This window comes from Engystomops pustulosus, chromosome 11, assembly GCF_040894005.1.
Source record: "Engystomops pustulosus chromosome 11, aEngPut4.maternal, whole genome shotgun sequence".
Taxonomy (NCBI): Eukaryota; Metazoa; Chordata; class Amphibia; order Anura; family Leptodactylidae; genus Engystomops; species Engystomops pustulosus.
Window position 1 is genome coordinate 54,168,259 of NC_092421.1, and position 12,945 is coordinate 54,181,203.

At 42.0% G+C, this 12,945-nt stretch overlaps 1 protein-coding gene across 4 annotated transcripts in view; it reads right to left on the bottom strand.

Moving 5' to 3' along the window:
* PDCD11 (programmed cell death 11) overlaps positions 1-12,945 on the bottom strand; it is a 43,482-nt gene that overhangs the window by 1,262 nt on the left and 29,275 nt on the right. The window contains exons 22-36 of one of the 4 annotated variants that reach the window (XM_072131083.1): positions 12,690-12,765; positions 10,057-10,146; positions 9,787-9,864; positions 8,774-8,860; positions 8,535-8,606; positions 7,927-8,016; positions 7,680-7,763; positions 6,752-6,841; positions 5,280-5,366; positions 5,037-5,126; positions 4,320-4,475; positions 2,392-2,612; positions 2,129-2,297; positions 1,428-1,581; positions 213-378 (exon numbers count right to left, since the gene is read on the bottom strand). In XM_072131083.1, coding sequence (XP_071987184.1) covers positions 213-378; positions 1,428-1,581; positions 2,129-2,297; positions 2,392-2,612; positions 4,320-4,475; positions 5,037-5,126; positions 5,280-5,366; positions 6,752-6,841; positions 7,680-7,763; positions 7,927-8,016; positions 8,535-8,606; positions 8,774-8,860; positions 9,787-9,864; positions 10,057-10,146; positions 12,690-12,765 — 1,710 coding nt within the window. Of the gene's footprint in view, positions 1-212; positions 379-1,427; positions 1,582-2,128; positions 2,298-2,391; positions 2,613-4,319; positions 4,476-5,036; positions 5,127-5,279; positions 5,367-6,751; positions 6,842-7,679; positions 7,764-7,926; positions 8,017-8,534; positions 8,607-8,773; positions 8,861-9,786; positions 9,868-10,056; positions 10,147-12,689; positions 12,766-12,945 lie in introns of all 4 variants that reach the window. The other 3 variants (XM_072131082.1, XM_072131081.1, XM_072131084.1) reach the window with 3 other exon arrangements.

A 12,945-nucleotide genomic window follows, 5' to 3' on the forward strand; every position in this document is an offset into this window, starting at 1 on the left:
ACATTTGGCTCAAATTAAAGTGCAAAAAATCTGCTGTATACTTAAAGACATTTTTCACACCTTATACAGGAGATTTTTTTCATCCACATTTCTATTTGAAACTACAAATCTCAGCATGACATTCACACTAAAGTTATAGTTTTACTTCCAAATCTGAAGTTCTGAATAACTACCATACCACCGATATGAAACCATAAAATAAGGTTGCTTACTTGACTTCCTTCGGCGTGCCATATTTCACCATCATGTCTATGTAAACAGACCATATGTCTGTGCGTTTAGGGAAGCTGCTCAATGTACTTTCAAACAAAGCCTTGGCTCGTAGGGCATCTCCCATTTGGAATTCCAGCTGAGCAAACTTGGAGATCAGATCAATATCTGGAAAAGGTAAAACAAAACACACACTTATTTAGGGCGAGATACACAGACTCCCATCTGAGGCACTTGGTCCATGAAATCCAGGGTTGATTTACATATCAACTATGGTCGTGAATCTCTAGCCTCTGGCCTCATGCAAACAAAACGTGTGCTCGCCCGGGCCGCAACCCAGGCAAACCAGGTGAGAGAAGGGGTGAGTGCTGGTCACCACTCCGATCTCCATAGAAAGCAGAGCGAGTCCTCACGACAGCATGACCTGGTGCCATATACCTCTCTGAGGGCCGTGAAAGCAAAACCCCATTTGATATATACCAATTACAGCTGACTGCTGTTTTATTTCAGCCAGATGAGCAGCACTTCTTACCCCTTCCCCTCTACATTGGAAGCCGAGCAGCCACTGTGATCGGGGCAATATTTAGGACATAATTAGTGGCGCATCCACACCAGGCTAGGTCACAGTGAGACACCATGTGGTCACCGCACTGTGCCCGGGTGCTGTAGACCTCTACGGAGGCTGTGATTTGGCCACGTATACGAGCTCTAACATCTACACAGTGTTCAGTCACACAAGTTGGATGGATGCTAAAACAGAATGAAGACTACCGAAACTTCTAATGCTCTAAAATTTCACAAAATGTATTGTTCTGGGCACAGAGACCCCATATAGAAAGTAACAGAGACAATATTTCATTATGAATCATGACCTCTATAATACAGAAAAGATAGCCGACTATTGTTTTGGTAGACCTATTCTTGTATTGCATTTATCTAAAACTATGCCATGTAACACTACAGTAAAGAGGACAGCTCAGACGACAAGCCCCATTTTTTTTTTTTTTTTTTTTTTTTTAATTTTAGCTTTTTAAAGAAATATGAAGGGTTGGAGAATTAGAAAAACTTTGCAGATTTGATTTTAGGATTTGGACAAAGATCCCAAAATGAATCCTAAGGGAATCATTTTGGTTGTTTGTGTCCATATTCTGCATGTCACCCCCATACCACTCTTCCTGTACTCCCAGGGATGGCAGCGCCACTGGTTTAGGACTCACGTTCTTTCTCTGGGACAGCATTCAGTGCTCGCTGTAGTAATTTGTGAGTGGCTTCGGTCTGGCCTTGTTTGAGGAGAAATGTGGCGTATTGCCACCATACAGACTTCTCCTGCCGGAAGCGCTTCACCATGGTGTTGTACAATAAATCAGCCTCCTGGAAACAGAGCAAGATATAGATTTATTATAGAAGCCAGAAATTGTGATGCAATATAAAAAAATGTTACAGAGGACCTATGTTTATGATACATAAATGAAAAACTTGCGTATGTGAAAGGCCAGGAATGTTGTATAAACTCTATTCCACAGTGCTGATTTTTTCTGCAGCCTTTATCTGGGATTTGCTTAGGGCATGGAGAGAATTCATTTTGCAGCAGATATCCAGAAGTAATGCCTACCCTCAGTCTAGGGGTGCGTTCACACATTCAGTTTTTCAGATGCAGTTTTTGGAGCCAAAAGCAGGTGTGGATGATAATGGGGTGAGACAATGGAAAGGTGCTACCCCTCCTACTTTTACTCTATTCCTGGTTTGGGTATCAAAAACTGAATCTGAAAACTGAACGTAAACTTGCCCCCTTCTACTGAATTTTCCACCCAAAACAGAGCAGAGACAGAACCCATGTTAAGAGACGACTGTGACAAATTCCCTCTAAAAAGTCTACAAGTATTGTCACTACATGCTCAATCAACATAAGCTTTCTTACTTTGAACTTATGTGAAGCAATGTAAATGTCCACCATATGTTGGAAGGCTTTCAAGGGATCGTTGTACTGAATAGCTCGTTCAAAACACTTCTGCAAGGTCTCCTCTGTCCCAAAGACATTCTCCAACTTCAGCATGGCTACCCAGACATTTAATTTCTCTTTCTCCTCTCTGAAATAGATGAAAATACATCAGCAAATCGAATTTCTTGCGGCTTATAACAGTCATAGATAAAAATTAAAAGTTTAGGCCAATTTCCCCTTGCCTGAAGTAAATGCTCTTCAGGGCTCTCTCAGCCACAGCTCGTGCCTGATCCAGTTTCGAGATCTGCAGATAGAAATCCATGTACTTGATCCAGTTTGCAGAGTTGTTTGGAGAGGTTAGGACTAGACGCTCAAACTCTGGCACAGACTGTGGCTGATGATCTGGATCAATAGTTTCCTTGCTTGTTGGAGTTTTCTTTAGATCTATTTTAGTTTTATTGGCCTAAAAAAAAATAAATAAAATAAAAATAATTATTTGTGTTGCGCCTTGAAGTCACAGCTTAGCTCAGTGAGAAGTCTCAAGATCAGAGACAAACAGGAGCTTACAAGTGCAGCCTCTTTACAAGAGTTGTGTTTTACCGGGATTGCAAATTGTGCAAAAGTCTTTAACTAATGAGGCCCAACTACTGCAATCTCCATCCTATACAAACAGCGATTCCATATTGCATCGAGTTAGCACAGTGCTGTTCTATGGGACTGACAAAAGTAGCGGATTACAGAGCTGGGCTGTATGCAGTAGCTCCATAGAGATGGAGTGGAATTGCACAATTAAAATGGTTTACACAGGAGCAACTTTGTCATGACTATGGAATTCCTGATCCCCCAGATCAGGGAAAATTGGATAAACCCTTAGCTTGATAAAACAGTGAAGTCTTTTGCTATGGTTTATACAAGTTTATATAAGTTTATTTCTGGATGATGCAATCACTCTGTGTGATGAGAAAAACATGATATAAACGGTGTTCAGCTTCTTCACAACATACTAGTAGTGGTTTATTAGATAAATTTCTGCTGACAGGTTCAGTTTAAAGAGAACCCGTCAGGCAAAATAACCCCCCTAAACTAAATATATTTTCATAAACTGCCATTAGAGAGCATTGCCTCTATCCCTTCATTGTCCCTCTACATGCCTGTAAACCTAAGCAATGAGGTCCTAAAGCTGTATGCAAATGACCTGTGAAATGTCCAATGAAGCATTAGCATATTCAAGCTGTCCACTATATTCATGAGTGGGAGGCACAGCCACACCCCCAGTGCATGACTGACAGCCTGTATAATGATGTGAGGCTGTATAATGATGTGCTTCCTGGTGCTTGCGCCCCCTGCAGCCTGTGTGTGCATGTGTGTGTGTGTGTACAGGAGAGATACAGCAGCTCCAGGCAGCCATGTTACGGCAGAACATGTCAGATTCATGTGTAGCTGATGTCTGTGTCTCTCCCCTGTATATTAGGAGGATGCAGCATGTCAGCAGATGCTACACACACACTAGCCATGCTTTACTATACATTACACACAGACATGAGCAGGGGGAGGAGAGGGGAGGGGGAACAGGGGAGGGGGAACAGGGGTGACATCACTGCCTCTGACCATGTGACCAGCCTCATTTACATAATAAAGAATAGATGATTTTACAATGAATAATGTATGAAATAACTAGATAAAGGCTGGGATGGATCCTTGTGAGCTGCTCCAACAGGTAGAGGTGACAGGACAAGTGACAGAGACCTGATGACAGGTGTCCTTTAAAGCCAAGTTGCGGGGTCTTTTCACACCCAACAAGCTGTGCTCAAGTTTTCTGCCACAAGGTGGTGTTGTTCCCCTACAACTGGGGAACATCAAGTAACAACACACATATTTATTCAAAGGGCATCTACCACCAGGATGAAAGACTGTATGCAAATGAGCCTGTGGGGCTCCAGGCTCCATTAACACCCATGGAGTCTGGAGCCCCTCAGGCTCATTTGCATATAGTCCTTCATCCTGGTGGTAGTTGCCTTTTAAACTTGTATACATAAAAGATTCTCTTCCCTGTTGAGTGTGAAAAGAATGCTATTGTCTCCCACGTTCCCAGAGACTATAATGATAATAAAACAAACATAGCACAATAGATTAAACTTTTTGAGCTCATTTGAATCTGAGCTGACAGTACCTTGGGTTGCTCTTCCTGTTGTTCTTCCATGTCATCTTCACTGTCTGAACTGCATAGATCTCCACCAGTTGGTTTAAGGTCATCTAGACTGACATCCCAGGAGAAACCAGTGGAGACCTGGAGCCGTGGGGCAGGAGACTTTTTTGTAACAGTTTTCTGGGGATCACAGAAAGTAAACAATTAAGTAACATAACGAACATAGACAAGCAAACACTTCCCTCATTTCACTGGATCAGCAAGACCCCAAAATGCTAGAATCCCTTTATATTGCTCTGTCCATGGCTATACATGGCTATACATACGTCCTCATAGACGGCAATAGCGGCAAGGCGGGGATACGGTGCCACACATGGGTGGCACCGATCCGGGACGCACACCGCAAAAAGATAGAGCATGCTCTATCTTTTGGCGTGTGTGTGGCCGTGAGCCGGTGTTTTCTATGGAGGGAGGAGGGGCCACCTCCTCCTCCTCTCCAGCACACGGCGGTATGCCATTATATTTTAGTATATACTATTTGAGAGGAAATTCCAGGGAATATAAAAATTAAACGTGAATACACTCCCTAGTTTTTACATTTCCTAGATAACCCCATTGAATCGCTCCATTTATATCCAAGAAATGTTTTCTTGGGCTTGGAGGGTTTTTTTAGGTTTCAAAAACAGGTAAAGGTTGAATAATGTTTGAAAAAAAATTATTGATTTCTTTCCTGTGACTCACATTCAGTTTCTTTTTCTCAACTCTTGGTTTGTCCCCTTGAACGTTAACCTCAGCACCAGTGTCCTCACCAACTTTTTGCTTCTTAGCGACCTAAAAACAATTACAAATGAGTACAAAATGTATTGCACAGCTTATTATAATCTGCGTTTTCCTGGTCTGGCACACTGCATGAGGGGGAAAATTGCTGTAGCTTAAAATATTTGTTTCATTGTACATTGACATATTATTATTATTTTGACTTACACTTAGTTTTTTTTTATTGTCTTTTGGTTTGTTCTCTTGACCATTAACTTCAGCACTCCGGTCTTCATTTTTTCTTTTCTTGGAAACCTTATAAAAAAAAAAGTTGCAATTTAGCATAAACTATTTGAGAGAAGTTTCCAGGGAATAGAAAAAGTTAATACACTCCTGAGATTTTACATTTCCCAGATAACTGAAACACACACATATACATACACTCACCGGTCACTTTATTAGGTACACCTGTCCAACTGCTCGTTAACACTTAATTTCTAATCAGCTAATCACATGGCGGCAACTCAGTGCATTTAGGCATGTAGACATGGTCAAGACAATCTCCTGCAGTTCAAACCGAGCATCAGTATGGGGAAGAAAGGTGATTTGAGTGCCTTTGAACGTGGCATGGTTGTTGGTGCCAGAAGGGCTGTTCTGAGTATTTCAGAAACTGCTGATCTACTGGGATTTTCACGCACAACCATCTCTAGGGTTTTACAGAGAATGGTCCGAAAAAGAAAAAAACATCCAGTGAGCGGCAGTTCTGTGGGGGGAAATGCCTTGTTGATGCCAGAGGTCAGAGGAGAATGGGCAGACTGGTTCGAGCTGATAGAAAGGCAACAGTGACTCAAATCGCCACCTGTTACAACCAAGGTAGGCAGAAGAGCATCTCTGAACGCACAGTACGTCGTACTTTGAGGCAGATGGGCTACAGCAGCAGACGACCACACTGGGTGCCACTCCTTTCAGCTAAGAACAGGAAACTGAGGCTACAATTTGCACAAGCTCATCGAAATTGGACAGTAGAAGATTGGAAAAACGTTGCCTGGTCTGATGAGTCTCGATTTCTGCTGGGACATTCGGATGGTAGGGTCAGAATTTGGCATCAACAACATGAAAGCATGGATCCATCCTGCCTTGTATCAACGGTTCAGGCTGGTGGTGGTGGTGTCTTGGCACTCTTTGGGCCCCTTGGTACCAATTGAGCATCGTTGCAACGCCACAGCCTACCTGAGTATTGTTGCTGACCATGTCCATCCCTTTATGACCACAATGTACCCAACATCTGATGGCTACTTTCAGCAGGATAATGCGCCATGTCATAAAGCTGGAATCATCTCAGACTGGTTTCTTGAACATGACAATGAGTTCACGGTCTCAAATGGCCTCCACAGTCACCAGATCTCAATCCAATAGAGCATCTTTGGGATGTGGTGGAACGGGAGATTCGCATCATGGATGTGCAGCCGACAAATCTGCGGCAACTGTGTGATGCCATCATGTCAATATGGACCAAAATCTCTGAGGAATGCTTCTAGCACCTTGTTGAATCTATGCCACGTAGAATTGAGGCAGTTCTGAAGGCAAAAGGGGGTCCAACCCGTTACTAGCATGGTGTACCTAATAAAGTGGCCGGTGAGTGTATATATATATTTTTTTTCTTTCTTTCTTTCTTTATTTCCATCTTTTCTTTGACTCACATTCAGTTTCTTTTTCTCAAGTCTTGGTTTGTCCTCTTGAACGTTAACCTCGACACCGCTGTCCTCATCAACTTTTTCCGTCTCTGGGAACTAAAAGCGTACAAAAAGTATTAGAACAGCTTATTATAATCTGGTCTGGCACACTATTAGGCTGAGGTCACATTGTGTTTTTTGTATACACCAAGAATATCCATTCATGAATAGTGGCAAATGGAGGCATAGTTGTTGCCTCTGTCTGACCACCATCCCTCCCGTACCCCTAAACACAGGATGGAATAACGTGGAGATACGTCGCTCTGTGTCACTCTCCATGTTAGGACAGTGACATCACTGGGGGAACACCCCGTTCATCGGCAGCAGCCGATGTACACTGCTCCCCCCACATTCAGGGGGAAGGAGGTTGCACTGGGCGATGTATCCCTCTCTATAGTTACACAGTAGGCTTACGTCTGTACGATACCTTGGTGAATCCCCCTGACGTGTCCTTACAACATATAGCACAAAAAGCAATGTGAGCCAAACCTCAGGGTGAACATTGGTGTAGCTTAAAAGATTATTTAACAAATATATTCAGAAAATGAAACCACAGAAGAGACAAAAAAAACACCCACACTCCAAGATCACAGAAGTTTTGAGGAGGTAAAAAACTTGGACCCTTTTTCCCCTCATCCAGTCTAGCCAAGTGGCTTTGAGGTGGAGGGAGAACAACTACGTAACAACTAAGTAACATAAAGAGCAAAGACATACAAACACACACTTCACTCATTCACTGGATTAGCAAAGACCCCAGAAGGCTGGAATTCCTTTAATCAATTTAAATTGATTTGCTTCTGTATGGTGCTCCTTTTTGGGTTTCAGATCTAAGAAAAGTGGATGATCTTCAAAGTAAAAGGGGAGGGGGAGGTTGGTCAAAAAAAATTTGACTTACATTTTGTTCTTTATTATTATTGTCTTTTGGTATTGTCTTTTGACCATTAACCTCAACATCGTTATTCTCCGCTTTGCTTTTCTTCTTAGAAACCGTATCAAAAGAAAAAAAAAATGCAATAAGCAGTCAATATACTTTAGTGTATATAGTTAAGAAATGTTTTGATCTTTTAGGTTTCAAAACTTGTAAGGGTGAATGACGTTCAATGGGGAAAAAACAATTTATTCATTTCTTTCCATTGACTCACATTTCGTTTTCTTCTCTTACGGCTTGCTTCGTCCTTTTGCACTTTAACCTCGGCGCCACTGTCTTCATCAACCATTTTCTTCGTAGGAACCTAAAAGACATATACAAAAAAGTATTAGAACAGCTCATTAGAAACTGAATTTTTTGGGGTCTGGCACACGGTATTATGGTTGAAATTTGTGTAGCTGAAAACATTTGTTAGACACAGAGGAACCATTGGGAAAAAACACAAAAACAAACAAAAAAACAAAACAAAAAAACACCTACACTCCCCAGTGGATCGCAGAAGTTTTGAGGAGGTAAAACCTAGAGCCAGTCAGACAGTGGCTTTGAGGTTAAGGGAGAAGACGAATCCCAATGCCACATTGTACATGTACATTCTCAGGCAACAACTAAGTAACATAAAGAGCAAAGACATACAAACACGCACTTCACTCATTCACTGGATCAGCAAAAATCCCAAAAGGCTGGTGTCCCTTTATATTGCTGTGTATGGTTTTAAATTGATTTGCTTGTGTATGGTGCTCCTTTTTGGGTTTCAGATCTCAGAAAAGTCAATGATCTTCAAAAGGGGGATTGGGGGGGTTGATTAAAATTATTTTGACTTACATTTTGCTCTTTTTGAATGTCTTTTGATTGATCTTTAACCTCAACATCCTTGTTTTTGTCTTTTCTTTTCTTCTGAGAAAAAAAATATAAAAAAAACTTCAATAAGTCGATATATTTTAGCTTATACAGTGACAATGTTTTCTTGTGCTTGGAGTTCTTTAAAGGTTTCAAAACTCGTAAGGTTGAATGACATTCAATGGGGAAAACCAAAATGTATTCATTTATTTCCTGTGACTCACATTTCGTTTTTTTTTCTTACGACTTGGTTCGTCCTCTTGACCTTTAACCTTGGCCCCACTATCTTCAACCATTTTCTTGGTAGAGACCTAAAAACACACAAAAAAGGTATTAGGACAGCTCATTAGAATCTGCGTTTTCGGGGTCTGGCACGGGGTATTAGGGTTGTAATTTTTGTAGCTGAAAACATTTGTTAAACACAGAGGAATAATTGAAAAACACGTACACTCTCCAGTGGATTACAGAAGTATTGAGGAGGTAAAACTTAGAGCCCTTTTCCCCTCAGCCAGTCTAGGCAAGTGGCTTTGAGGTGGAGGGAGAAGAGGGATCCTTAGGCCACATTGTACATGGACATTTGCATCCTCAGGCAACAAGTAAGGAACATAAAGAGCAAAGACATGCAAACACGCACCGCACTCATTCACTGCATCAGCAAAGACCCCAAAAGGCTGGTGTCCCCTTATATTTCTCTGTGTATGTCTTTAAAGAGGACTTATCACCCATAAAAAAGTCATTAGAAGCTGTTACTAAAGTAAGCATCTCCAAGTGCTACAACAGATGCAGCAGTGTTACACTGCTAGCGTTATCGGAAACCTCAGATAACTCTAGCAGACACTGCCGCGCTGTACAATAGAAACACTGGACCGCGCTGTAGACGGTCGGGCATATTTATGAGGGGGTGGCATTAGGGGCAGGGCCTCGGTCCGCCCCCTCATGAATACACCCGACCGCTTACCATGTGGTTCGGCGTTTCTACTGTACAGCGCGGCAGTGCCTGCTAGCGGTATCAGAGGTTTCTGATAACGCTAGCAGTGTAACATTTACATATGTTGCAGCACTGGGAGTCGCTTACTTTCCCAAGTAAAAGGCTCCTAGTGCCTTTTATATGGATGACAGGTTCTCTTTAAATTGACTTGCTTGTGCATGGTGCTCCTTTTTGGGTTTCAGATCTAAGAAAAGTGGATGACCTTTAAAGAGGGGATGTGGGGGTTGGTAAAAAATTATTTTGACTTACATTTTGTTTTTTTTTATTGTCTTTTGGTTTGTTCTCTTGACCATTAACCTTAACAACCTTGTCTTCAGCTTTTTTTCTCTTCTTAGAAACCGCATCAAAAGTAAAAAAAAAAAAAAAAAACATGCAATAAGCACTTAAGAAAATTTTTTTTAACTGTATACACTAAAATATATTGTGCTTGGAGTTCTATTTAGGTTTCAAAACTCGTAAAGTTGAATGACGTTCAATGGGGGAAAAAAAAAATGTATTTATTTCTTTCCTGTGACTCACATTTCGTTTTCTTCTCTTACGCCTTGGTTCGTCCTCTTGAACTCCAACCTCGGCGCCACTGTCTTCATCAACTATTTTCTTCATAGGGACCTAAAAACATACACAAAAAAAGTATTACAACAGCTCATTAGAATCAGCATTTTCAGGATCTGGCACACAGTTTTAAGGTTGAAATTTGTGTAGCTGAAAACATTTGATAAACACATAGGAACAAATTGGGGGGGGGGGGTGGACACAACACTCCCCAGTGGATCACAGAAGATTTGAGGATCTTATAACGCTAGCAGACAATGCCTCACTGTACAATAGAAACGCCGGACCGAGCTGTGATCGATCGTATTCAGGGGGGTGGGGGGTGGACGGTATTAGGGGTGATGACTGCCGCATGAAGCTCAGCAGTCACCACCGGCCTATGGAGTGGGAGGGCAATCCCTGGGAGAAACAGCGCCTCGGACCACCCCCTCATGAATACACCCCGACCACTTCCGGCGTTTCTATTGGACAAGGGATAACATATTATATCATAGAATAGATAGTGAGGAGTAGTCATCAGCTAACGGTGGACGAAACCTCCATAAAAATCATGCAACAAACACACATGGTTCCCTCTAGAATACACAGATTCTTCCCCTCCTCATCACCGCTTTGCTTCAGAGGATGTAATGATATGGGCACAGCCCTGCACATCTGATGGACCTGTCCCAGGATGCAATCTTTTTGGAAAGATATCGCACATCTGATTTCGGTGGTGCTTTGCACACCTTTAACTTCTGCTCCTATGGCAGTGTTAGTAGCAGACAAATTTCCAGGGCTCCGAAACCAAGCTCATACAATTTATCTGTATGGCTGCAAGAATTCACGTGGCTGCTAATTGTTAGTTACCTTTATTGTCGGTAACACAGGTTAAGGCCTGGGTCACCAAGATAATTACATTTGAAAAGATATCAACAACTATGGAAGATAGTATGGTGACTTTTCAGAGAACATGGCTGCCCTGGATCGATTATATACAAGTGCTGACTCAGGTGGCTGTACTGGCTTTATAGAAAAATCACAAGTGCTCCTTGCATACTAACAGCATGTATGGAGTGGTATGGTCGCGGCCCCACAGAGCCCTTCAGGTCGATTAGCATAATCGATTTTAGAAAGAAGGTGGCCATGGGTAACAAATATAAGAAGATTACCCCAGTCACAGTGCCTGGATCTATGAGTAATGTCCCTGGTTTATTGTGCATGATTTTGCTGGTAGATTTCCTTTGAAGAGAGTCTCCTCTTTAATATGACATCAGAACTGTATTACTGTTCAGAAGATATAGCCGTTTGAATTGGCCCACTGACAGGACATCTATACACGTGCTATATTCATTGAGGACATGCAGTTTAGATTTTAACCCCTTCACGTCAGCCTAATGGTAATATACATTCTAAGGTATAGTAAATCAGCATTTTATTGGTTATCCACTCCAGGGAACCCAATGAATAATAAAATTTAATGAGCTATGGCTGTCCAGCATGCAACCCATTTCCCGTCACCGTGAAAACATGCAGAGAAATTGTGACCCCTCTATGGAGCTGACGGAGATCGGTGAGCCAGCGCTTGGCAATTTCCGTAAACTCCATAGAGATAAATGGAGCAGAACAATCATACGCATCCGTCTGCTCAATTAATCCGATGGACCCCTCGTTTTCGCGATCTGCGGGGGTCTCAGCACTGTGACCCCCCCACTGACCAGCAAGTTAAGCCTTATCCAGTGGACCCTGTACACTTGTACATTCCCTTACATGGAACTTCTAGGACGATGATCTTCACAGCTCCAAATAACTGAAAGGGGTGCAAAATTATTACTTTATTCACAAGCCGACTATCAGGCACTAGATGCCCCAATCACTGTCTAAGAGGCCAAACACCGAACAACCTGATGCCAATCCTTTACCCACTGTATAGGGGGATAAGAGACCTTCCAGTGTCTTTGACCCTTTAAATACGCTTTTTTTTTTTAATTGTAAGATCAGGAGGATCCAACACTGCCAAATCCTCCTGACCGGGTGAAGTGCTGACATAGCATTTCCATCGCTCTCAGGGTCCCGACATAGTAATTACCTTTAAGACCTTCTGTTAAGTCAGATGCGTGTGAATGATCACATACTTCCTGCATCACTTCAAGGTCCTAGAACCATGTTATTGCTACTAATCATAATGGAGCCAGGGGATGGTGCCAGATGACCAAATCTGGCATGAGCCTTCTAGTCGGACCTCTGTTGAAGCTTTAGGTATAATCAACATTTATTGAGAAAACGTTACAAGAATCAGTACAAACAGGAGATGGCATAATAAACCTGACCACGCAGGGTCAGACGCAACAAAGATATGCTCATATGGGGAGGAGAGTTGAAGGATAAGTCAGCAAGGAGTAAAACCCCCCGTTGCCACTCTGTTGAAGCTTTATTGATAATCCTTGTTCCAATGACCGGACAAAAATTTTGAAAATCCAAATTGTCACGGAGACAAACTAAAAAAATTTTCCGCACCAAGAGTTACAATTCTAAAATATACCTGTGCAGATGACACACATTCAACTTAAGGACCCATCTTGTACATAACCTGCCTGTATAAGACTCCTTGTGCATATTACCTTGAAATAGCAAGTCGCCGTCTCCCCGGGTAAGTGATTCTTTACTTCTGGAAGTTTTACCTCGGAGTTTAAAAATCTACAAAACATGAAAAATAAAACTCTTGAGGGGTGCAGAGTGGATCAAGACTTCAACGAAAAGCAGTCGTTTCAATCACATGACCATTTTAATAGGCGAGGACCCCAATGGATAAAACCCACATATAATAGATGAGCAAACCTTTGAGGATATACATTACAAGTCCTAGGGAAGCCGTTT